A 23,762-nucleotide genomic window follows, 5' to 3' on the forward strand; every position below is an offset into this window, starting at 1 on the left:
GCTCATTGCCTGTTTACTCTTTGTGGTGTTAACCAAGGGCCTCAGATTACTGAAGAGTTGAGTCATGTGTTGATAACTTTTTTAGGCAAATAGAAGTGTAAGGCACTGAATTGAAGGCATATGCAATTTGATGTGAAAGCTCTAGGCTTTTATTGTTACTTTGTTAATTTAGCCCTCACCAAGAGCTAGTAGAAGGGAGGATAAAAATCTTACTCAAAAATCTCCGTTAATCTGCTGGTGAAAAGTCAGATGGCAGAGGTTAGGAGTTCGTAACACTCGTAAATACAGCATCTCAGGTATAGTTGGGATTTTTGCAGGGCCGCACAGTCAGCCAGCACCTGATTTGACAAGTGACGGTAACTGTAGAAATTAGATGACCTCCTCGTTTTTATTTGGTAAGGTAGAGGCAAAATCTAGACTGAAGCCCACATTGCCTGATTGAGTATTTTTCATGAATGAGTGGTTCTCATTAAGTGAAATGTGTGGAGGTTAAACCCAACCTCCCCACCTGTATGAAATATTTTAAAGGCTATTTTTAACAATTGAGATATAATTCACATACCATGCAGTTATCACCCTCCTCCCCCAAAGCCCCATGCCTCTTAGCAGTCACTCCCCATTTTCCTGCCCACTCCCAGACGGCTGATCTGCTTTCTGGTCTTGATAGATTGTCCCATTGTGGACATTTCATATAAATAGGTATGTTATTCATCCATGTTATATCATGTATCACTACTTAACCCCATCTCCCCCAGTTTGAAGTTGATTCACTAACAGTAATTCTGAGAGCCTTAATAGTACATTTAAATTTTCTGTAACAATATCAGGTACAGCTTTTTCCAGATTCACATGACCATGCAACATTTTTTATTCAAAGCTTCTCATAGGATTAGAGTTTGAGAAGTGATGAATTACGGACTTCTGTCCAACCTAGACAAGTTAAGAGTCACGCATAAGGTGTGGTAGACTTTGTTGGTAACGGTTTTATTGCTGTGTAATCGGTACATACCATACAGCTCGCCCATTCACAGTTGTGCAGCCATCACCAGAGTCAGATTTTGTGTATTTTTATCATCCAAATAGAAGCTCTATAGCTGGTACTGCTCCCCACCCCACCTTTGGCCCTAGCTCTAGGCAACCATTTTCTTTCCTTCTGTCTCTATAAATTGGCCTATTTAAGGATGTTTTATGTAAGTAGGATCCTACAGTATGTAGCTCTGTGTCTGGCTTATTTCACTTAGCGTAATATTTTCAGAGTTTGTCCTGTTACATGTAGCAATACTTGTTCCTTTTTATTGCTGAGTAACATTCTGTAGTTATAGGTATGCCATGTTTAATTCGTCTGTCAATCAGTTGTGGGACATTGGGTTTGTTTCCATCCATCGGCTGTTAAGAATAGGGTGTTATGAACATTCGTGGACACATGCTTTCATTTTCTCTTGGACGTACACCTGGGAGTAGAATTGCTGAATCATTCAGTAATTCTCTGTTTAACCTTTTTAGGAACTGCCAGGCTGTTTTCCAAAGCAGCTGAGTTTTACATTCACAGCAGCAGAGGTGGTTTCCAGTTTCTCTGCATCCTCATCAAACTTGCTATATAGTCTTTTTGACTATAACTGTCCTAATGGGTGTGACGTGGTATCTCATTGCAGGTTTAATTTGCATTTCTCCTCGTTGGCTAATGTTGTTGAGCATCTTTTCATGTGCCTTTTGGCCATTTGTATGTCTTTGGAAGAATGTTTGTTAGGATGTTTTGCTCTTTTAAAATCTGTCTTTTGGGGGGGAGGGGTTGTAAGAGTTCATACTAGTAGAACCAGATAAAAGTCCTTTGATATGATTGGCAAATGTGTTCTCCCATCCTGTGGGTTGCTTTATTTCTTGATGGTGTCCTTTGAAGCACAAAGTTTTTCTGTTTTCTTGCTTGTACTTTTGGTGATGATTTATACCTATATTTTAAGAGTTTTATAGTTTTTACTCTTAAATTCAAATGATTCATTTTGAAGTTTTGTTTGTGATGTGAGGAAGGGATCCAGCTCAGCTCACCTTACTTGTTGCACGTGCACCTTCTCGAGTGTTTTGTAGACTCCCCACTTTTATCCTGTAGATAAACATAAATATTATACGCTACCTATGCACGTAAGGGTAGGAAAGAAAGGTAGCTCCAAAGGAAATAATGTTCTATGTAATTTTCAGAGTAGTTTTGCATCACTGTGCTGAAGATATTTAACGTATTCATTTGGGATGGACGTACAGGATAGCAGTACTGGTCTTACAAGTCTTTATTCGTGAAAGTGAGAGCAGCATCTTTTATTTATCTCTACTAGTTTAATTATTTCTGGTCCTGTCTTAAAGGAATCGCCTTGATAGCATTTGTAACAGATACAAGTGCAGGTGTACTGTATGACATTGTTGGTGATGAGGTTTTCCTGAGTGGTAAACATCTTGGTGAAAGTTCGAAACAAAAATGAGTACAGTACAGTTTGTGCAACAGTTGTATTCCTAGAAAGTTGACCAGGTTGTATTAAGCAGAATCAGGCTCTAGGTGCTCAGCTAATTATAAGCTGATTTTTTTCAGATATGGAACAGTTTCTTGAGAAATGTCCTGTCCACAGTAGGCATGCCTGGCCCCCCTCGCTAGGTGTCAGTGTGCACCTTCACGTGGAGCACTGCTGTCCAGTGAGCCACATGTGCAGTTCTAAATTTTCTAGTAGCCAATATCTGGAATTAATTTTATTATACTATTTAACCCAGTATATATAAAAAGTAGTTCATTATGTAATCAATATAAAGATGTTAATGTGCTATTTTACACCCTTTTGTACTAAGTTTTTGAATCCAGTGTGTATTTTACACATACGACAAATCTTAATTCAGAGTCGCCACATTTCAGGTGCTCAGTAGCTCTATGTGGCTAGTGGCTGTCGTTCGGATACTGGGAGTAACTCAGCTACAGGGAACTGACTGGTGCAAGCCCATTGTTGACCCATCATCTTGCCAGTTCCCCTTCCCTGAGAGACAAAGTCTGGTTAGCTACAGCTTTTGCTTTTCACCACCAGGTAGCTCATGAGCAGTTGGTAAATTGGAGCATGGCATAGTATAAACTGAAGTTGTGTTGGTTCATATGTGAAATTTGTTTTTCTAGGCAAGGTGGATCAGAATAGCAGGAGCCAGGGTTGTAACCTGCAAATAGAAAGGAAAAAGCCCTCACCTAGCTGAACAGGCAAGACCCCTAAAGAAAATTCAGGCGTGCTCCCCTCGCCGTGTGTGGCTCCCTCTCTGTGGCAAGTTGCACTCTCTTCTCTGTCTGTTTTGATTGTATCTTCAGTGCTTAGAATTTCACATCCATGTTCTCAGCCCCAGCAAGCCACATTTCTACCCTAATGTCTTTTTTGCTTTTTAAATATCCTCTTAAGCAGTCTGCAACCATACTGAGCTGCTTGCCTGTGCTGTTCAAGTGTTTGTTATTGCTCTGGTTATGATAAAAGTTGCATAATTTTGAGTGATTTGTTCCTACCCTGTTATTTTTAGTGTGCAGTTTTGCAGAATTTAAGATTTTTCAGGAAGACATTTATTATGTTATGGCGGAAACACCCATTACAGATATATGACTTTCTTTGTGTGATTTCCTTATTTTTAAATGTTTGTGGTCTCTGATTTGAAGTGATGAGAGGAGGACCAAAGACAGTGGAAGGCAGTAAAACACTTGGAATAAAGTGTGGTCCGGATACTGACCACACCAAAACCATCTTGGGAGAGGGTACCTGTTAAACATTCATGTCTTGGGGTCCCATCCCTTATAATATGAGTCACAATCTCTCTGAAATTCAGCTTTGAAGTTACATTTTTTAGTATTCTGAAGTTTGAGGTCCACTGCTGAACCTTCTTCAGTCATACCTATTATCTGCTTGTATTAGTTTGGATAGCAGTTTGGGGGTGATAGATGTACTTGAAATCTTTGATGTATAGGTATTTCTTAACCTGTTCTTTCCAGTTTTTTGGAGAAGGCATTTTAAGATTTAATTTTGAAATACGAGGATTTGGTACGGAATTCTAGTGGTTGTCATGTTCTGAATAAGGACACAAATGCCATAATGTTTTGCCCTTGAATAGAGTGGAAACTTTGTTTCAGCTTTAGAAAAGCTGCATTTCCCAGGCTTGTTTGGTTATGTAGAATTATATATACTTCCCACTTTCCAAGTTTCCTTTCCTAAATGGGAGGGCAGTCTAATTTCTTAATGCTTATTTCTGGCTGAGCCAGGTGTGTTTTGCTACATTTTTGGCCCATTTCCCATAGTGCTCTCTTAGGGCTTCATCTATTTTCAGATTGTAGGTTACATCCTTCTTATTCTTAAGACCTAACTTCTGAAGTTTTAGAGGATGACAAAGGAGGGATTATTCTTTTAAATACTGAAGATTCTGTCAGGGAAAAGGTCAGCATCTTGCGTTGTTGTATTAACTGCCTGTCTTAGTCTAGTCCAGGAGTCAGCAGACTTTTTCTTTATTAAAGGGCTAGATAATAGATATTTTAGTCTTACAGGCCACACAGACATTGCCACAATTAAAAGAGCAAAGGTAGCTATAGATAATACTCAGATGGCTGGCTGCACCTGTGTCCTGGTAACGCTTCATTGGTAGAAAAGAAACAGGCACCGAGCAGGCTGTAGTTGGCCGATCCTTGTATTCTGGTCTGATACTAGCATCCAGTCATGTTGTCACATCTCCGTTTCATGTCTGCCTTGGGTTCATATTCTGGGCAGGAGAACTTGGCTCACTTTTTAGGTTGATCAGGTTGCAAGCATAAATGTAACATCCCCTTTTCCGCCCCCTTCAAAAAAAACAAAACAAAACAAAACCAAGTAATTCTCAGTAGTATCTCATTCTTAGAAGTCTTCCTTGAAAACTTGCTTCATCAGTCTTAACTTTAATTTCTTAAGGTTGATTTAAAAATATATTACTTAAAACCAGTTTTATCACACTTACCCACAAATTATACTTTCTCAAAGAGGTATTTTCTTTTTCCTTCAAGTAGCAAGCCTCCTTCTTGATAATGTACAGAAAGCGTAAAGGGCACCAGACCACGGAAACAGCTTTTGCATCTGTTACTTTGTTGTGCCAGACAGCATCTATGAGACTACTGAGCAGCAGCATAGATCTTACTTGTCTTTATGTACTTGAGTCATCTCTGGAGTTAGCTTTGAAAAGTCTGTGTTCAGGTTTTATGCATGGCTCTACTTTTCTTGGATATGTTACCATCTACACATCACTTACTGTTTCAGCCGCAGACTGTACACTGTATTACTAATTTAAAAAGTACTACTGTTCTTATCCCGAAATGTACAAATTCATCATCGGGTAGGATATAAAAGTTTATGTGAGTTTTTAAGGTAAAATAGGCAATTTCAAAGAAAATACAAATAGGCGATTTCAAAGAAAATCTGTAAGATTTTCAGATATGGCGATGAAAAATCATAACCACAGTCATTGATTACTCTGACCTTGCTTTTCTGTTTACATGTTAACTTTAGTTTGGAAAGAACTACTTTGAGAAATTAAAGGCCTCAGTGAGATACCCTGCCCCCTCCCCAAACGCTTTGGAAGGTAATATAAATTGTAGCTTTTTAAGTAGAGAATTAGCCTCGTTCAGGTTGTCACAGTCATGTTATGCAGAAGCAAGTAAGCCCTGCCTTCAGTTCTAAGTGCATCCCTCTGGCTGGAATCTAAGGATCTGTTGTCTACTTTATCATGCTTCCTGTTTTGCTTAGTTTTGGGTTCTGTTTAAGAATGTCAGTTTATTCTTAGTCTTTCACTAAAATATGTGTCTTAATCTTGCTTCTCACGCCTTTTAAGTTACTGTCACTAGTTTTGCTATGTTCTAGATACATCTGTTTCATAGAATGTGGAATCTAGTTCCTGTTCATAAAGCTTCTGTTTCTGAAAATGACTTCTTAACAACTGATTCAGTTTTCTCTTGATTTTAAAGTCTTAGGCTAGTGTGCCTTGATACTTAAGATTTTTAATTATTAGGCTATGCCCTCTGAAAACACACATAGTAGACCTAAAGGTTACCTGATAACATCTATCAGGCTGGTAGAAGACATCACTTTCAGAGGTTAAGAGCTTAATTAATTGAGTGCTTGCTAACTTTTGAATTTTCATTGATATGAAGAATGACACTAAAGTGAAGTCTGTGTCTTTACCTCATGAGAGAGCAATAGACCTCATTTCTAATACACATCACGCTTACAGGGTACTCTCCTGTCATATCTTTGACAAATCTTTAGTGTGGCACTTTCATTTTATAGACTTACATCTTGCTCAAGAGTGTATGCAAATAAACGTCAGGACGTCTAACCCAGGCTTCTTAATGGATTACTCTGAGGATCATTTCAGTCAATGAGACGGGCCTTTTCTTTATTATTGCCAACAAAATTATGGATATTTCCATAGAAATCTCAACTTGTACTTTATAAATATGGTATTCTAGTAGTCCATATCAGTAGCTCCCTTTCTTTGTATTTTTCTGTAAAGCTGATTTTTAAAAACAGTGTTACAAGTTTCATCTGAAAGGTGCAAATTTTGGCATGGATCTGAGAGGAGTATTAATTTTTCTTTGTATCTAAGTGTGTTGGGGTCCTCAGACCACCCCCTACATTTGGTGATTCTCTTAAGAGGAGTCACAGGACCCAATGTATAGTCATTATCACGGCTGTGACTTAACCGGGAAAGAATACCAGGTACAGTCGGCAGCGGCAGAGGGCCTCTGGGGCGAGGTCTCGAGGACACCAGGTACAGGCCGCTGAGAGTCTTGCCCCAGTAGTCACACAGCACACGCTTTGTTCCTCCAGCGGTGAATTGTAACGCTTGTGAAATGCTGTCTACCAGGGAAGCTATTAGAGATTTAAGTACCCAAGATTTTAAGTGGATTTGAATTCTTAAGTAGGCACCTCTGCCTAGTTTGTACCAAAAAGTATGGATTCTCAGTAGGAAAGCAAGTGTTCAACATAAACCATATTGTCTGCACAAACTGCTTTGGCACAGTGAGCCACTCTTACCAGTTTTTGTTGTGCGAACCCTCCTGAACAGTAACTGTGCCAGCCAAGGATTACTTGTGCAAGCAGGCTTTGCTCAGGCAGTCACAGGCCTGCCGTGTTAACTTCCTTGCACACTGAGCTTTTCCTGATTTCTTCTGGATGGTGTTTATTCTTACCATGTTTACTGAAGAATTTATTACTACTGTATTAAAAACATGTTTAGGGTGTTCTACATAAATACATACCATCCAGCAAGATAAATTTAAAAGCAAACAGATGAAGAAACCAGGCATCTCAGATAGCAGCTTTGTTGGGAAATTTCCTCTCTCGTGTCACCTACATTTTGCTAGGTGCTTAGTAACCCTGTTTTGTCATATCATTAGCTTTATTGGGTCTCTGAATCTGCTTCTGGTGTCCCCTACAGGATGGATCCTATCCAAGGTTAAATCCTGGTCACTGCCGTCCCCCTTGCCATGCTGTCATTTTACTCTGAACTCATACTCCTTGTTTATTACGTGCATGGCAAAGGCAAGAGTACCCTCGTTTTCACCTCTAATGGAAGAGACCTCCAGCTCCTCCTTGAATTCTCTGCTGACCATTTCCACTTGGATGTATAAAACCTTACACTCATCGTCTGTCCTGGTTCACCTTTCTCATCCACTTACAGGCATAGCTTGGAGAGATTGCAGGTTGGTCCCAGATCATTGCAATGAAGTGAATATTGATTGCAGTAGAGCAAGACCCAAGTTTCTTAGTTTTCCAGTGCACATGAAATCTCTTCACACTATATGTAGTCTGTTAAGTATGCGATAGCATTATGCCTAAAACACTGTACATACTGTAATTTTAAAATATTTTATTTCTAAAAAAAATAGCTGATCATTTGAGCCTTCAGGAGCCCTAATCTTTTTGCTGGTGGAAAGTCTTGCCTCGATGTTGCCGGCTGCTGACTGATCAGGGTGCTGAAGTTCGGATTGGCTACGGCAGTTTCTTAAAACAAGACAACAAGGAAGTTTGCTGCACTGGTTGGCTCTTCTTTCACAAACCATTTTTCTGTAGCAGCTTGCAGTGCTGTCTGATAGCATTTTACCCACAGTAAAACTTCTTTCAGAATTGGAATCATTTCTCTCAAACCCTGCTGCTGCCTTATCAGCTGAGTTTATGTGATATTCTGAATCCTTTGTTGTCATTTCAACAGTCTTCACAGCATCTTCACCAGGAGTAGCTTCCATCTCAGGAAACCTCTTTACTCATTTATGAGAAGCAGCTCCTCATCTATTAGTTTTACCATGGGTTTTCAGTGGTTTAGTCCCATCTTCAGGCTCCACTTCTGGTTCTCTTGCTGTGTCCACCACACCTGCACTTACTTCCTCTTCTGAAGTCTTAGACCCCTCAAAGTCACCCCTGAGTGTTGGAATCAACTTCTTCCAAACTCCTGTTAATGTTGGTATTTTGATCTCTTCCCATGAATCACAAGTGTTCTTAATGGCACCTAGAATGGTGAATCCTTCTCAGAAGGTTTTCAGTTCCCTTGACTGAGATCCATCAGAGGACACACTGTGTATGGCAGCTGTAAGCCTTATGAAGTGTATTTCTTAAAGATCTGAAAAGTTGACGCTGTTCTTCGATCCATGGGCTACAGAATAGACGTTGTATTAACAGACATGAAGACAACAGTCATCTTGTACATACATCTTCATCAGAGCTCTTGGGTGACCAGGTATATTGTCAGTGAGCTGTAATATTTTGAAAGGAATCTTTTTTCTTAGCAGTAGGCGTCAGTGGTGAGCTTTAAAAAATACTCAGTAAATCATGTTGTAAAGAGATATGCTGTCATCCAGACTTTGTTGTTTCGTTTTGAGAGCACAGGCAGAGTAGATTTAGCATCATTCTTAAGGGCCCTAGGATTTTCAGAATGGTGAATGAACATTGGCTTCAACTTCAAGTCACCAGCTGCATTAGCCCCTGAGAGAGTCAGCCTGTCTTTGGAAGCTTTGGCTTCCCCTCTCTCTGAAAGTGGCGGAAGGCTGCTTCCCCTGCATTGACAGTCTGTCGTCAGTGAGCACCTTTGTGAATGAGCCCAGCCGGATCCCCTGGGGAACCTGCTGCAGCTCCTGTGTCAGCTCTGGCTGTTTCGTGTCATGAGGACGTTCTCTTTCCTTAAACCTCGTGAACCAGCCTCTGCTCACTTGAGGCTTGTCTTCCACAGTTTCCTCACTTCTCTCAGCCTTCATAGAAATGAAGAGAGTTAGGGGCTTCCTCTGAATCAGGCTTTGGCTTAGGGCAGTGTTGTTGCGGGTTTGTCTTCTGTCCAGCTCACTGGAACCTTCTTCGTGTCAGCAGTAAGGTGGTTTTGCTTGCTTACCGTCTGTGTGTTCACTGGAGTAGCGCTTTTCATTTTTCTTCGAGAACTTTTCCCTTGCATTCACAACTTGGCTAACTGCAGGAGACCTACCTTTCTGCCTACATGCCTTCCTCACGAAGCTTAATCATTTCTAGCCTTTTGTTTAAAATGAGAATCATGCAACTCTTCCTTTCCCTTGAGCACTTAGAGTAGGGTTATTGTAAGGTTATTAATTGGCCTGATTTCACTATTGCATCTCTTGGAAGAGGAAGGCCCGAGGAGAGGGAGAGAGATGGTAGAGCCGTGGAACACACGCGTGCATCATTTACACGTACTGTCTTACACGGCTGTGATTTGTAGCGCCTCTGAACAGTTACATTAGTAAATCAAAGATCACTCACCAAAGATCGCTAGAACAAATACAATAATAATGAAAAAGGTTGAAATATTGGAAGAATTATCAAAATATGACAGACACAAAGTGAGCAAATGCTGTTGAAAAAAATGGCATCAGTAGACTTGCTTAACTCAAGGTTGCCACAAACCTTCAATTGATAAACTCTTAAGTGAACTTTACTGAAGTGCAGTAAAGCAAAGCCCAATAAAACAGAAGTAGGCCTGCAGTTTTTCCTGTTGATTAAAATAGTTAATTCTTGCTCATTTCTACTGTGACAGCTGTGGTTCTGACTGCTAATTAATGCCCGGGATCACCGTACCATCTAAATTGCTCTTCCCACTGTTGGTTTGTGTTCATTGTAGTGTAGCCTCCATACCACTGGCCAGCTCATTTTTGGGGGGTGGAAATGGAGTGGGGAGTTGAATTCTGCTACCTTCATGCTTAAAAATAAATACATAGAATGAAATTCAAATAACTAATAATTAGACTCTTGTGGTGGACCTTCTTGTATCATTAATGAAGTCTGGATTTTTGTATCTTGTCTTTTCTTAAGACAATAAAAACTATCATCTCTGGTCTCTGAGATGTGTAGATCACTCGTAAAACTTATGAGTTACTTTTAAGCAATTTCTAGAAAAGTTGGTCCTGTTAGGAGGTTTAATGTCACCTTCATAATCTTGAGAGCAAGCACCTTCCCTGAATCTTCTTGAAAATCTGACAGTTTTTGTTGAAATCTGGCAAAATTGTTCAAAAAAAAAAAATCAAGTTGTGGAAACTAAGTTGAAAAATAATTGCTAAAATGTACTGGATAGTTGTGACTTAGTTTTCAGTTGAATTTTTTTGCCTTTTCTCTGTGTACGTTGTGTTTGTATTTCTCTAATAAAAATATATATATTTTTTAAACCTGACGTTGCCAGAAATGGTAAGGATGAGGGTTTGCTCATCTGTATATAAATAACATCGTTCCGTAGGCCATCAGCCATGTATTTAGTGTGTGTTCTTTAAGCCATGTCTAGTGTATGTTCTTTAGGCTCACAAATACTTTTGTAGGAATGTGTATATATTCTTTTTCTTAGTAAAAGGTGAAAGATTTATTTGAACTTGTGTATGACTTACTTATAATTTACTTTGCTTTTTATTTTTTTAAGGGACCAGTTACTCTCCACAAGAAAATTCACACAACCACAGTGCTCTTCATAGTTCAAATTCACATTCTTCTAATCCAAGCAATAATCCAAGCAAAACTTCAGATGCAGTAAGTATCCAAACATGCCTGATTGTTTTTTTGGAATATATTGCAAAAAACAATTTTTAATCAAAGTTGATCATTTCTTAAGGCTGGCTCATTAGTTCAAATGCATTATTAGTAGAACTGATAGTCAGAAGATGCCATCTTGTGATTATCAGCATTCCTGCATAGAACAAAATTTACCAGTGTGATAGTTGAGATATAAAGAACTTCAGATTGTGAAATTTGTGGTTTAACTTAAACAGTGCATGTTAATGTTGGTTTGGGAGCACGCAAGGGGGCCCTTCCAGCTTGGATGACGAAAGTATTAAAGTATATGTGATGCTAGCCAGCGGATTGAATATAACTCACCCAGTTGAAGAGGTCTGGAACTGTGTAGCCTAGAAAGGAATAGCACCTGCAAAGTGAAGCAGCATCGTGTGCTGGGAGAGTGTGGATTTTGAAAGTGAAAGAATGGCAGCAGCTCAGGTTACAGAGATAAGTGGGGCCAGATCAGAGTTCCGTAGCTTCCCGGGGAGTATGAATTTTATATAAAGACGGGAGAGCTACTGAAGGATATAATTGGTCAAGTGCCATATCTGTAATTTAAGAAACATAGGAGGGCAGTGTGGAAAACAGGAAGGAAGAGCACCAGAAGGCTGTAGAAGTGTAGGTTGAATCCAGCAGATACTGCCTTGGTTATTCGGGTGATCATCTTACCTTAGTCAGTATTGAAAGGCCTTTGGGATTTGTTATTTTTTGTCCCTTGTTGAGTCATTGTGGGTAATACATTTCCATAGAAAATTGAGACATTGGTGATTTTCATAAAAATGAATTAGAATAGTTTCAAATATTGTATTAATGAGGGTTCATTTAGGAAAACAGAAATCATACTAGTTACTTTAGCACAGAGAGTTTCAAATACAGAATTGATTAAGCAGATATATTAACGGGTATTGTGGACTGAAAAAATGGAAAGAAACATTGAGGTAACACATGTATCGTGATGACCCCTGAGGTCTGGGGAGCAGAAGGAAGAGGTCGGGGTTATCAGAACCTAATAGCTCAGAAGAGAAGCCCTGCAGAGTTGGTGATAGTACCTCTAGAGGTTTGATGAAATAAGCTGGTTCTGATTCTGGGTGGAGAGCTAGAAATTGGAATCAGCTGTGGCTGCAAGGCTTCTCTTTTCTCCTGCCTCTTAGTCTTCCTCTAATGACCAGTATTGGCAGATTTTAACAGGAAGCCAGCTGGCTAAATAGAATATGATTTGCATTATCCCAGCAACACAGAACAGAGAGAGTATAGAAGAGTGGCGTTGAGACTGAGCAGCTTGATAAACCTTCACAGGTGTTATCATCACACTATTCGATGCTAAATTGTGTTCACTGAGACCTAAACTCAGAATTTTACAGTGAGCATCTCTATTTGTATGAAAAATGGCCCCATTAATTTAACAAAGTAGCACTTAATCACTGCAAATTCAGATTTGATATTTGCTATTAGGACAGAGGCAGGCCATGTGGACATTGTTTTGAAGAAAAAATTCCTTATTCAAGTAAAACAGTTTCTGATTATTTTGATTTTCAAGAAATGGATCAACATAATAAAATCGGAAAGAATGAATAATAGCCATCAGATAAAGCTTGAAAGATCCAAATTCTAAAGGGTGTCAGGGGATTTCACCATGTGAAGAGAATCTGAAGATGGATTAAATGTTATGTGTTTTCAGAATCAAGGTTACCCTTTATGTAGATTTCAACTCTAGGTATATAATTAACCTTCAAATAGTGATCTTTTTCATTATAATATACCCAATGGGCATGACATTTTTACAAACTGTAAATTTAATCTTACCAAGATGTTGGGTTTTGAACATTTCTGAAGGTTATTTATAAACTGACTTATTCTTTGTTTTAAAATCACTTCTAATGGAAGTTTTTGAGTAGTAGAGTAAAACAAAATATTTTTATCATGAAAAAAGAGATGAGTATTAGGTAACTCAGGTCAACGCATCTTAAAAACCAGGTTAAAATGGAATACAGTTTTTTTAAGTGGATTTTAATTTTCTCTTTGTGCTTTTGAAGTTTTAAATCTGTCTGAAAATCAGCAGTATTATTTGGAGTTCTGTACACAGACATTGGGTTATATGGATGATTTACATTTATCAAGTTAACTGTTGAAAGTCAAGTTGAAATTACCTTATTTTTTCTGTAGTAGATTAAGACATTCATATGTAGTTCCCTGCTAAGTTCTGTGGTGAACATTCATTGTGTGTTTAACACAGAACCTAGTTCATGGTAAATATCGAGGCCTTGTTGAATTTAGATATTTAGCCTTGTTGAATGCCTCCTCTTTCTGAATCTAAATCATGATAGGACTTAGAGACACCACGTAGGCTGCTTTAGATTATGTTATGCATATTTGTGATTTTAAGAGACCTCTTTATTCAAAGAAGCTCTTTATTTAGAAAAATGTTTTTATTTCCATTTAAAGACATGTTAATTAGAATCTTCCCTTGTAAGTACTGTTTACCAATTTATATTTGCTGGAAGTGCTTTAAATTCAGTCCTAGATTACTTTGCATTTATACTCCAACTCCTCTTGTTATTAAATATCTTCCAGAGGTTTTGAGACTCTTAGGATCTATTCTCTGTAACCAACCAATCTTACTTGAAGATACTCTGCTTAGTCAGAGAACTCTTAGAACTCCACAGAATTCTTTGTTACAGTGAATTCCATCTTTGTTGTTATTAAATGAACTATTCTTTATTAACAGTTCTTAATTAAATTCTGAGATTAACACTTTGTTTTTCATAGTTTAACTTTGAGAAGAAGTGTTGGGACTCTATTTTGGAGAGAAAGTAAATAGGAAGATGCTTTTTAATTTAAGAGAAGAAACCAGCATCATTCTAAGAGTCATAAAAGACATTTTGAATTGGAAGAGCAGACTGGTGCTTCAGTAACTATTTATGCCGTTTTAGAGAGCCATTGTCATACTTTCTAGCCTCAATACCTCTCTAGTCATAAAAATTGAGAGCTTTTGTTTATGTGGACTCTATCATCAATGTTTACCATATTAAAACTGAAAACTGAAGGGGGAGGTATAGCTCAAGTAGTAGAGTGCATGCTTAGCATACACAAGGTCCTGGGTTCAATCCCCGGTAATTCCTCTAAAAAAAAAAAAGGAAACCTAATTACCTCCCTGCCCCCCAAAATGAAAATAAAATAAAACAAAAATTTTAAATTAAAACCCAAATTTGGGAAAAAATAATTTATTAAAAAATCATAAAGCTATTACATGTCGACATAGGTAATAATTTTATTAAACTTTCTGAAAAAGAAATAGACATCGAACATCTTTTTAATGCCTACCTTTAATGGGAGAAGATGCCTAGAATTTCATAGCTGTTACACATTCAATCTTTCGGATCTCTTCTGTGGCCTCTGGGAAAACTCCACTGTGTTCTTGTGATGGACTGAGGAGGAAAAAGGCAAAATTGTCTTAGTATTATTATGAAAATAGTTTTGATTCTGTGAATGATCTCAGGGTCCCTCAGGGGTTCCTGGATGGCATTTATTGAACCTTAGAGCGCATGTTGGCAACTATAACAAGCCTAATTTAGAAAACTTGAAATGTTTGCAGGCCTTTTGTTTAATTCTTAATTTTAGATACTCTTTCTTTAAAGTCAAGAAACCTGAGAATCTAATATATAACATGGTAACATGGTTGATAACACTGTCTTGTTTAATTGAAATTTGCTGAGAGAGTAGAACTTAAATGTTCTCACAAAAAAGAAAACTGAGGTGACAGAGACGGTTGTGTTAATTAACTGGATGAGCAGATCCCTTTCACAGTGTATAGATCCCACATCATCACTGTGTGCTTGGGAGTAATAGCTCGGTGGTAAGGTGCATGCTGAGCACACACAAGGTTCTGGGTTCAATCCCCAATACCTCCATTAAAAATAGTAATAATAATAAAATTAAAAGTTTTAAGAAGATCATTACTGTGTGCACTTTAAATATCTTACAGTTTTGTCAGTTATCCCTCAGTAAAGCAGAGAAAAATGCAATGGGAAAAAAATTTAACACCTGCTGTTGAATATCAGCATTTTAAAAGTTATCCTGTGAAAGTTTCTTTTTTTCCTTAACTCTTTTCCTTTTGAGGATAGAGGTAGGGTGGAGAAGATAAAGTTGTTACTAGTATGTGGTTGTAAGGCTGTACTCTGGAGCACATTTTGTTAAGTAAGACATTAATTTGTCCTAACCTAGAATTCGGTAGACCCCATGATCTTCAAGGTTCTGGTCTGTGAACTTTTAACTGACCTGGAGGTTGTGCCAGAATGAAAGTTAACTGTCATGAAAGACACTGTTTAATTGAGCTGTGGTGTGTGTTTGTGTTTTAAAGCAAGACCTTTGGCTAGGGGAGCCGTGTGTTGATAGATACTCTGATGCAAGCTCCTTGTCTCCTCTAGGGCAGGGTTCACACAACCATCACTTTGAAGAGCACTGGTTTGGAGCACTCTGATCTACTCTGGTGTCTTCTGTCCACCTGCCTCAGAGCTCCTTCTGCCTTTCAGACCAAAGTAGTGATCCTGTGTAATCACTTGCCCAACAAACCAAATCTTCTAGATACATCCATAGAGGGGCTCAGCTTGCATAACAAGGAATAGGGGGTGGTTGGTGGTGAATAACCTTTTGAATTTGGCTTTTTGTGATTGGGTTCTTGTAGTTTGGTGAAGCCTCCTTCTGGAAGCTAGAGGAATTGAGAATTAACTCTCCACCAATTTTTTCTTTTTAGAGGTTTGGAAGCACAGGGCTGATTTCCATTATCTTCATTATTTTGAAACATAAACCTGAGAGCAGAGTTTCTCATTCAACTATCCTCAATATTATTATGACATTCCCCCAAATTGGTGCTGATTTAATGCAAATAATAGATACCTGGAAATCTGGGGTTTGATCATTTTCTTCTACCATTAATTAGTTTTGTGACCTATGGACAACTAGTAAGTTCTCTCAGGGCGTTCCTGCGTGGTAAGATTAAAGCTGAGTTGGCAGTGCATCAGAGTTCCTTTCCTCAAGCTTTAAGATCGTGTCCCTGTGCACCATGGTGAACCCAGAAGAAGGATGGGCTGCCAGAGGATATCCTTATTTCATTTTAATCTCAAACCTCCTTTGAAAAAAGGGAAATTTATCTAGACGTATGCTTGGGGTTCTACCAGATTTCTTGGAGCTGGTGCAGGCACTTAAACATTATATTTACTGAGATTAGTTCCATGAGAATTGGGCCTTTCTGATTTCATTGTAATTTTACAGTGCCCTGTAAAATTCCCAGCAAGAAACTGTACCTGAGAACTTTTGGAAGCTAGACCAGTTTTAGTTACGGGAGAATGAGTGAAACTGCTGATCCAGTGTATTATGTGAGACAAGATTTAGTTAATACTTGACCATCTCATGGATTTTTGAAGGTGAAACAAGTTCATAACTTTTAATTAGCTTTGTGTTTACATTAAAGTTTTCCTGTGTGCTTGTTTTTCTTTTCTTTTTAACTGAGTAACAGTGAATACATGCAGGTTGTTGTCGGTTACACTATACATGATTACTGTCGTGCCTTAAAGATGCGCTCTCATTCCATCAAACCAGTCAGCAGTTACAACTGTGATCATGGGGAGCTTCTGTAATGCTTTTCTGAAGTCAGGATGACATTAACTTCACATCTGTCTTCCTGTGTCTAATAAACTACTCATTAATATTTTATGAGGTTTTCCATTGTTATCCTTGAAGGTTTTCATAGACTTAAGTTCTCCCGAGATGTATATGCAGGTAATTAGATCTTTCTTCAGGGCACCTCTAAGTCTTTTTCCATATCTATGCTTTGAAAACCATTGACATTCTTGATATTTCATATCAAGTGATGGTATTAACATTTTCTAATTTCTAAAAATGTATTTTTAAGCCTTATGATTCTGCAGATGACTGGTCTGAGCATATTAGCTCTTCTGGGAAAAAATACTACTACAATTGTCGAACAGAAGTTTCACAATGGGAAAAACCAAAAGAGTGGCTTGAAAGGTATTTGCTCTTAATCTAATTGAACAGAATTTCTTTTGATTCTACATTTGGATTCTGCTTAACATTCTAATAAGTTTAAGTATTTTAGTGTGATGCTCATCACTCCTCTTTAATTGCAGTAGTTGACCCATTGTCTTTGTTTTCCATAATTTCCCTTTACCTTAAAAAACAAAAAAACTAGGACAGATAAGCAACTGTCCAGAAGGGCCTTGTGAACAGTCAGTATATTTAATTAAAAACTTTATATTGATCTACACTTATACATCTTACAGTTTGTACTTTATAATTCTTGTAGGAATATTTTTCCTTCATACATGTAGAATTATTATTAGGGTTTGGGTTGCAGGGTTAATGGTATATAAGTAATTGGTATAATACTGCCACCAGTGGGAAACATTAATGTTGTTTGCTGTATCCTATGTTCCACACCAGTTAAATGATACTACTTTTATTTTCCATATACCATTTTTTTGAGTATTTGGCCAGAAGTGTTAAATGTAAATTCATTGCCCTTGTTGTAATTTTTATGGGTTTATTTTTTATTTTTAGAGAACAGAGACAAAAAGAAGCAAACAAGATGGCAGTTAATAGCTTCCCAAAAGATCGGGATTACAGAAGAGAGGTGATGCAAGCAACAGCCACTAGTGGGTTTGCCAGCGGAAGTAAGTGTTAATTTTTTCTTTGAACCAGTATAATGTTTGATCCATTTACTCTACGTATTTATGCGCATAGCCATTTATATATGTAAACTAAAATAAATAGAAGCAAAAGTTTCTATCACGTTGGATCTGTCCTCTTAACCTACGTTATTTTATTTCTTGAAAAGGGAAAGGGAGAGTACACAGTATGAATAGTACACAGGTATGTAGTCATGACTACATAAAATGGCTGTAATGCCACTGAGTTGGTTAAAAAATAAAATTTCATGTTGTGGATTGACTTCTTTTTAAAATAGCCCCCTCCTTACCCCCAGTTAAACTGGACACTGCAAAACTCCCTGGGTTTCAATCTAATAATTGAAGCACAGATATATACAGAAAGTGACATAAAGTACCTGTTGGTGTTTTGTGTTACCAGTGAGAAACTTATTTATCCTTCTGTTTGGAAGTGGATTTCACCATGATCATAGATCTGTGTATTAGCTCCACCCTGTGGGCATACCTTAATGTTCTTTTGTGGTCAGATTTTGTTCAAGTGGGGCAATATGGGTAGCATACATTTATTTTTTAATTCAAGTAAAATTTAAACTTTGAAGATTTCACTAAATATTCTAGTCCCAGTGGCTTCCCTTGCTCAGCATAAAATTTGAATGCCACTTAGAGTTCTTAGACTATCAATTTTGAAATTTTGAGAATTTGATGATGTGTTTTGGGAATTCTTAGACTTAACTGTTTGAACTCTCCTTCTGTAGCTCAGAACAAAGAAGTAGAAGATATACTTGGTACCAGCAGAGGATACTGAATTTTTGATAGGAAAAATTAGTTCTGCAGGACTGAAAGTTTCAAATGTATTCCTTGGAACATTTTACTTTTTATATTAGTGAAATTGTACTTAATTCTTAGGAAATAATAATGATTTAAAGTATCAAAGTTAGGAAGTTAAGAATATTATATTTTGAGAAAGAAGACTTGGGTTGTAAGTTACTGTGCCTTTGGCAAATAACTAAAAAAATGAGAGATTTTCCTTTCCAGGTTTAAAAAAAAAAAAAAAAAGTACCCAGCTTGTGGCCCTCCTGAACAAATTGTGGGTATCAAGAGTGACTAAATGGGTGTAAAAGTAATATTTTTAGTTATTAGGTCAGACCTCTCTACATAGTGGCTGATGATTCCCAGAGAGGAAAAATTGTAGAGGCTAGTATGTACATTCTTTCCAAAATAACCTATCATTTAAGTCACTCGTCCTCTCTTGGAGTAATTAGGGATCTGATAGAAATGTCAATGGAAGTGAAAATACTGTTTTTGTCTGTTTAATAAACCATCTTTAAGGAAATAAAATCAGAGTTGTGTTTTTAAATTATCTGCGTGCATTTTTTTTTCTTTCAGAAGCGAAATCATTTTCTCCCCCTTTATGATTTCAGAAGTCAGGCATGTTATTAAAAGTAGAGGGGGAAGTATTTTCATCTCTGACTCAGGAGCACTTGGGAACATACACTTTTTTCTAGCTACATATAAATGTGTATAAAAGTTACGTATGTATGTATTTTACACCAAAAATCAGATTATCTTACTGTATTTAACCTTTTGTGTTCAATAATATTTCAAGGATATGTTTCCTTGTCATTTTATAATTCAGCATTTGTTATATCATTGCATGGTGTTCCATTTTTTGAATGTGCCCTCATTTAAAAATAATCCTCTATCCATGGATACTGGGGTGGTTTTTAGCTTTTTCCTGCTGTAAACGGTGCTGTTACTCCTCTCTTTGCTCACTTATCTGATTACTTCCTTAGCTAATAAATTCCTGAAAGTGTAAATGAAGAGTCAGTGTCTGTGTTTGTGTTGAAATGTAATCATATATTATTACACTGTTTAAGTAATGTTGGAGAAAGGGCTTTAGCTGTAGCTGTATGGCTGCTGCTTTTAACTGGTCAGCTAAGCTGTATTTAGTGTGGTAGTAACGGTCAGTAAGCCATTTAAGTGCTTAACTCTGTCTATCCAGAAAATGCTGGCAGAGTTTTCCCTTATATGTCCAGTACATTGTGGTCGTGTAGGTTAGGGCTTAAAGCTTTCCTAACAGCCGATAAAGGAAGTATGTCTGTGTATGTGTGGAGGGGATGATTGGGAAGATATTATATATAAAGAGATAAAGGTAGAAAAACTTTGAGTGTCTTTGTGTGTTTGAGGTTTTTTTGGGGGGTGGGCAATGCAGCAAATAATTCATCCACAATATGACATTGAAATTGTATGGATAAATTTTAAATTTGATATTACTGGGCTGCTGTAATTGTGCTGAAATAATTGTACTGTTGATGATTTTTATTATCTTTAATCTGTGCCCCAGAGTGATTGCTCTATCGTTAGAAAAGCTTTAACTTGTGGTCCCTCAAGAGTGACACTAATGACAGTCTGGGTTAGTTAATTCTAGTGGGATTCTGTCCTGTGCTGTAGGATGTCGAGCACCATACCTGGCCTCTACGTACAGATCCCAGTAGCACACCCCTCCACTCCCCAGTTGTGACAACCAGAAATGTCTCCAGACACTTGCTAAATGTTCTTGTTGTAAGGGGTGTGCAAATACTCACTGCTTTTGTTCACTGTATTCTGTCTCCAGTTGTGAGTAATAGAAGCTGTTGCGACTGTAGCTTCTCATTACATTTGCTGTAATGCTCCTGCCGATTATTTTTTCCCAAGGCTTGCACACGCTAGGAGTGTCTTTAATTTTCATCTGAACGCATTTACTTGATACATTTTGGCTGTAGTCATACAGAACTGGAAGGGAGTTTTCTTGGTGAGGAAATAAAAGTGCTAGGTAATGAAGTGACAGAGTTGGTGGATTGGGGGATAGTATTGTTATCTATCTGTCCCTAAAAACTTCTATTGTGATAGTATTCCCTTTAGGAAGAAACTCTAGAAGAAATTTTTTTTTTCCAGTTTTATGTGCATGCAGGTTGATAGTTTAGTGGTAAGTTAGTATCACGTGGCACGTGTTTGTAACTGCTGTGATAGCTCAGCCTGTGTGTTCATTTTCTGTTAAGATAACATGTTCATTGTTTGTAGCACTGAATTTCATTAATTCATTAAGTCAAAAGAGGCCTTGTTTTGATTTGACTGAAAATTTTCAGCAGTACCCACCCAGTACCTTTCGTTTGGATGTAACATGTAGAAGTTGTGCATTGATGACTTGAAAACTGACTTGCAGTTTAAGCAATTGTCCTTCTTTGTGCTGTCATGGTCTCTAGACTTGGAGGAACCAGGAATTGGAATAAACGACACAGTATTCAACAGGGAGGGCATCCTCTGGTAATACTGCCATTATGTATCATATGCCTAAGATCTTAAGATGTTTTTCTCCTTGGAAGTTGCTTGAATCCTTTAGTTACTGATAAGACTATTTAATTTAGGCTAAAGATTTTTTTTGATAACTATAAATTTTGTTACTGTGATTGTTGAAATTTTCCTTCTCTTGTACTCTTTGCGTAAGCAAAAGTACTTTTGAATTTAAAATATTTTTGTGGCTTTAGATTGGAAGAGGATCTGTTTTTAATATAACTGATGATACCAGGTAGATTTTTCTGACTTTGCTGCAAATGTAGGGCTTCTGTTTTCAGATGGCATTATCTATAACTTGGTTTTATAGCTAACCTCTGGTATTTTTGTTAGCATTATTAAAAATTTGAATTGATTTACTTATTGAATGCGGAGTTCCTTGTAAGTTTAGCCATCCCGAAGTAAGGTCATTTAAGCCCTTGTAGCAACTACTTCAGAGCCCACTAATTAGCTACTTTAGTATTTAAAAAAGTCAGGCTAATAAAGCTGTTTCTTTGCAGTTGAACCACTGTGGGTCAATTATTAGAACCGAGATCCGTATTTTAAAAGAATGGACCATCTACTTTTTCTAGTTAAAAAAAAATTTTTTTTGAGTAAAATGTTATAACTCCATATACTGATCTTTTAAAAAATGTTTCATTTGAACTATCGTGTGGTTCTAAAGAATCCCCCCAAACTAAGTAGCCCATTTGAAATCTGAGTATAGATTAATATTTATAGTTGAGCTAAAATTCATCTTCCAATATTTAGATATTTATATGCTAGCAGTAAAACTGCAGACACTAACTGGGCTTGCAGTTTTATAAAAAGATACAAGTATGTTGCTAAATTAGCTGATGTTAAAGACAGGATTCTAACGTAATCTTTTTTCTTCCCCCTTCCGTCATTCCAACATCTCTTTTTCCGAACTCTGAACTAAAGTGGAAGACAAGCATTCCAGTGATGCCAGTAGTTTGCTCCCACAGAATATTTTGTCTCAAACAAGCAGACACAATGACAGAGACTACAGACTGCCAAGAGCAGAGACTCACAGTAGTTCTACGCCAGTACAGCACCCCATCAAACCAGTGGTTCATCCAACTGCTACCCCAAGCACTGTTCCTTCTAGTCCATTTACGCTACAGTCTGATCACCAGCCAAAGAAATCATTTGATGCTAATGGAGCATCTACTTTATCAAAACTGCCTACACCCACATCTTCTGTCCCTGCACAGAAAACAGAAAGAAAAGGTATGCCTTGTTACTAGATGCTGCACGTTGAACTGTAGTTTCTGAGTTTCTGATGATATTACATTATTTCCGTTAGCTTAAATAAGACTCTTACTTATAAATTCTTTTTAAAAGCCTTTCAGAATGTTACTGCATAGATTTAGATCTAGAATTAGCCATATTTAGTTTTTTCTTTTAATTTTTAATTTTGAAGCCTCAGAACTGTTTTTTTGCCTTTGACACTTTGAAGTCAAGTGCTTAATAATATAACAGTAATGGTTTAAATAACTTATTAAATGACTGTCCCATCATGTTTGTATAAGGTAATTTTTGGTTTTTGTGATAATTGTCTTAATGGTTTAGTTTAGAAAATTGTCTCAATTTTCTATTAAAAATTAATATGAACGGAGACATTTTAAAACTTGTTATTTCCACATAACATGCAACTGTTGGTTTCAGTTTGTGAATTAGAAAATTGAGTTATGGACCACAAGATAAGGAGTCTTTATGTCTGAATTAGGACTTCAGTCTGAAGAGCAGAAGTTAAACACAATTTGGGTTACAAAATTTATCCTGCTTTGTGCTAATAACCATAGAATGTTTAAAAATGTTAAAAGAAAAATTGTGACAACAACTACTTCAGAGATGAAGCTGGGTGATGGGAGAAGTGTATTTGCATAGACTACTCCCAGTCTCAGACTTACACTGTTTTAAGAAACTAGAGAAATCAAAAGGCAATAAATAAATACATTTTTATATACCCATTAGCAGACTAATTAGCAAAGTAGCATCAGTAAATATTGAGGAATTTTATGTCCTCTGGGTTTTAGGAGATGTTTCATGGACCTGATGAGTCCTTAAATTTTGGGGCTATTGTCTGACTAGTTCATATTGATTTAATTTGTTGACAGAGGATTTTTTTTTTTTTTTGCTTCTAATTTCCTCTCCTTTTATGCATGTCATTTGAATTTCCCCGATGGCAGTTGTTACACATTAGTAAACCATATTTTTATCATATAGTGCAGGTTATCCCAAATGTTGTCAAAGTCCTCAAAGATGGTTTGTGTCAAAATTCATATGTACAAGTCATCTTTACCATGATGCAGAATTAAATTTACAAAAGAGAATACTTGAGAGAGAAAATGCATTGTTAGTGTAGTAGTACTTTCTAAAGGGTGTTATGGTTTTTCAGTTCTGCTAATTTTGATTATTTGGTTACAGAAAAATTTATTTTAAAAAGCCATGTCAGTTTCAAAAACATTCTTCAGCCTTTTAAAAGGTCTTTGGTCTTTATCTCATTTCACCTCTTGCTCATTTAACAAACGCCTTTTAGCTCTTACCTCCTTTCTGGAGTCTTCCTCCCTAACCTCTGGGATGCTGCTGCTCTTCTGTTTTCCTGGTTCTCGTCTCTTCCTGCCCTTCAGATAGCAGTAGAGTTCAGTCTTCACTGTGTTTTGTTCCTTTTTCTTGCTCAGCGTGTTCTCTTTTGCTG

At 37.3% G+C, this 23,762-nt stretch overlaps 1 protein-coding gene and 1 long non-coding RNA gene across 7 annotated transcripts in view; one reads left to right on the plus strand and one right to left on the minus strand.

Annotated features, from left to right (window-relative positions):
- WAC (WW domain containing adaptor with coiled-coil) overlaps nt 1-23,762 on the plus strand; it is a 74,484-nt gene that overhangs the window by 32,479 nt on the left and 18,243 nt on the right. For 4 of the 6 annotated variants that reach the window (XM_031444598.2, XM_064479433.1, XM_064479432.1 and 1 more), the window contains exons 4-7: nt 10,921-11,027; nt 16,960-17,075; nt 17,625-17,737; nt 21,983-22,291. In XM_031444598.2, coding sequence (XP_031300458.1) covers nt 10,921-11,027; nt 16,960-17,075; nt 17,625-17,737; nt 21,983-22,291 — 645 coding nt within the window. The remainder of the gene's footprint in view (nt 1-10,920; nt 11,028-16,959; nt 17,076-17,624; nt 17,738-21,982; nt 22,292-23,762) is intronic. The other 2 variants (XM_064479434.1, XM_031444597.2) reach the window with 1 other exon arrangement.
- On the minus strand, nt 4,595-23,700 carry LOC135319402 (uncharacterized). Its single transcript, XR_010377951.1, has 3 exons — nt 23,611-23,700; nt 14,373-14,476; nt 4,595-4,825 (listed from the first exon to the last, which is right to left on the minus strand). It is a non-coding gene; the product is annotated as an uncharacterized LOC135319402 (long non-coding RNA).

This window comes from Camelus dromedarius, chromosome 26, assembly GCF_036321535.1.
Source record: "Camelus dromedarius isolate mCamDro1 chromosome 26, mCamDro1.pat, whole genome shotgun sequence".
NCBI classification, from domain to species: domain Eukaryota; kingdom Metazoa; phylum Chordata; class Mammalia; order Artiodactyla; family Camelidae; genus Camelus; species Camelus dromedarius.